This window comes from Calidris pugnax, unplaced genomic scaffold (assembly GCF_001431845.1).
Source record: "Calidris pugnax isolate Ruff unplaced genomic scaffold, ASM143184v1 scaffold205, whole genome shotgun sequence".
Lineage (NCBI taxonomy): Eukaryota > Metazoa > Chordata > Aves > Charadriiformes > Scolopacidae > Calidris > Calidris pugnax.
The window spans coordinates 452,079-454,427 of record NW_015090943.1 but is presented as its reverse complement, the minus strand read 5'-3'; the positions used below and the strand labels follow the sequence as shown (position 1 = coordinate 454,427).

At 51.5% G+C, this 2,349-nt stretch overlaps 1 protein-coding gene across 1 annotated transcript in view; it reads right to left on the bottom strand.

Annotated features, from left to right (window-relative positions):
- Window positions 1–2,349, bottom strand: part of CROCC (ciliary rootlet coiled-coil, rootletin) — a gene marked incomplete at its 3' end in the record, with an annotated part of 36,476 nt that overhangs the window by 6,547 nt on the left and 27,580 nt on the right. Inside the window, exons 16-19 of the mRNA XM_014951869.1 lie at window positions 2,155–2,256; window positions 2,014–2,076; window positions 269–370; window positions 45–179 (exon numbers count right to left, since the gene is read on the bottom strand). Of these exons, the coding sequence (XP_014807355.1) occupies window positions 45–179; window positions 269–370; window positions 2,014–2,076; window positions 2,155–2,256 (402 nt within the window). The remainder of the gene's footprint in view (window positions 1–44; window positions 180–268; window positions 371–2,013; window positions 2,077–2,154; window positions 2,257–2,349) is intronic.

Below are 2,349 nucleotides of genomic sequence, written 5' to 3'. Positions count from 1 at the left end.
GCCATTCTGGTGGGGTCCCAGGACCCCCCCCCCAACACACCAACCTGCTCCTTCTCCTGGTGGCCAGTGACCTCTCGTCGCTGCTGCTCCAGCTCGGCCGTGGCCTCAGCCAGGCTCTGCTGCAGCCCCCGCAGCGTCTCCCCCAGCGCCGCCCTCTCCTCCTCCTGCAGCGCCAGAGCCTGGGGGGGGACAGACACGGCTCAATCCGGGGGGGGGACACACCGAGCTGGGACATGGGGGGACATGGGGGGACATGGGGGACACCCACCTGCTGCTTCTCGCTCTCGCGCTGCCGCCGCGTTGCCGCCAGCTCGGCCACCAGCTCCTCCTGCTCCTGAGCCAGCCGGCCCCGCTCGGCCTCCAGCTCCTCCTGACACCCCCAAAAAGCATCAGCAAAGCCCCCAAAAAATCAGCATCGTACCCCAAAATCCCCAATCCCCACCACACCCCAGCAATCAGCATCACGCTCCGAAAATCAGCATCACACCCCCTAAAAATCAGCATCGCGTCCCCTGGAAATCAATGCTGCACCCCAAAATGAGCATCGTGCCCCCCCCTCAATCAGCATCACACCCCAAAAAGCAGCATCACTCCCCTAGAAGCCAGTATCATGAGCCACATATCAGCATTTCTCCTCCAAAATCAGCACTGTGCCCCTCTAAAATCAGTGTCACACCCTCTAAAAATTAGCATCACACCCCAAAAATCAACATCACATGCCAAAAATCAACACTGTACCCCACAAATCAACACTGTACCCTCCAAATCAGCATTGCACCCCCTCAAAATCAGCATCACACCCCCTAAAAATCAGTATCACACCCCAAAAATCAACATTACACCCCAAAAATCAACACTGTACCCCCCAAATCAGCATTGCACTCCAAAAATCAACATTGCATCCCCCCAAAACCAGAATCACACCCCTTAAAAATCAGTATAATGACCCCAAAATTAGCATCGCACCCCAAAAATCAGCATTATGTCCCCTAAAAGCCAGTGTCATGATCCAGAAATCAGTGTCATCCCCTAAAACTCAGTATCATGACCCAAAAAATTGCATTTCTCCCCCAAAATCAGCATTGCACCCTCCCCAAAAATCAGCATCATGACCCAAAAATCAGCATCACGACCCAAAAATCAGCATCACACTCCCTAGATATCAGTATTATGACCCAAAAAATCAGTTCTCCCCCAAAATCAACATTGCACCCTCCCCAAAAATCAGCATCATGACCCAAAAATCAACATTACACCCCAAAATCAGCATCACACCCCCAAAATCAGCATCATGTTCCCTAAAAGTCAGTATGATGACCCCAATAATCAGCATTTCTCCCCTAAAATCAGCATTGGACCCTGCCCAAAAATCAGAATCATGAATTAGCATCGCACCCCAAAAATCAGCATTATGTCCCCTAAAAGCCAGTGTCATGATCCAGAAATCAGTGTCATCCCCTAAAACTCAGTATCATGACCCAAAAAATTGCATTTCTCCCCCAAAATCAGCATTGCACCCTCCCCAAAAATCAGCATCATGACCCAAAAATCAGCATCACGACCCAAAAATCAGCATCACACTCCCTAGATATCAGTATTATGACCCAAAAAATCAGTTCTCCCCCAAAATCAACATTGCACCCTCCCCAAAAATCAGCATCATGACCCAAAAATCAACATCACACCCCAAAATCGACATTACACCCCCAAAATCAGTATCACACCCCAAAAATTAGCCTCACGCCTCCTCAAAATCAGCATCACACCCCAAAAATCAACATCAAGTCCCCTAAAAATCAGTATCATGACCCAAAAAATCAGCATTTCTCCCCCAAAATCAACATTGCACCCTCCCCAAAATCAGCATCACAACCCCAAAAATCAGCATTATGACCCAAAAATCAACATTCCACCCCAAAATCAGCATTGCACCCCAAAAATCAGCATCACGTCCCCTAAAAGTCAGTATCATGATCCAAAAAATCAGCATTTCTCCCCAAAAATCAGCATCACGCCCCCTAAAAACCGCAGCGTCTCCCCCAGCGCCGCCCTCTCCTCCTCCTGCAGCGCCAGAGCCTGGGGGGGGACAGACACGGCTCAATCCGGGGGGGGACACACCAAGCTGGGACATGGGGGGACATGGGGGACACCCACCTGCTGCTTCTCGCTCTCGCGCTGCCGCCGCGTTGCCGCCAGCTCGGCCACCAGCTCCTCCTGCTCCTGAGCCAGCCGGCCCCGCTCGGCCTCCAGCTCCTCCTGACACCCCCAAAAAGCATCAGCAAAGCCCCCAAAAAATCAGCATCGTACCCCAAAATCCCCAATCCCCACCACACCCCAGCAATCAGCATC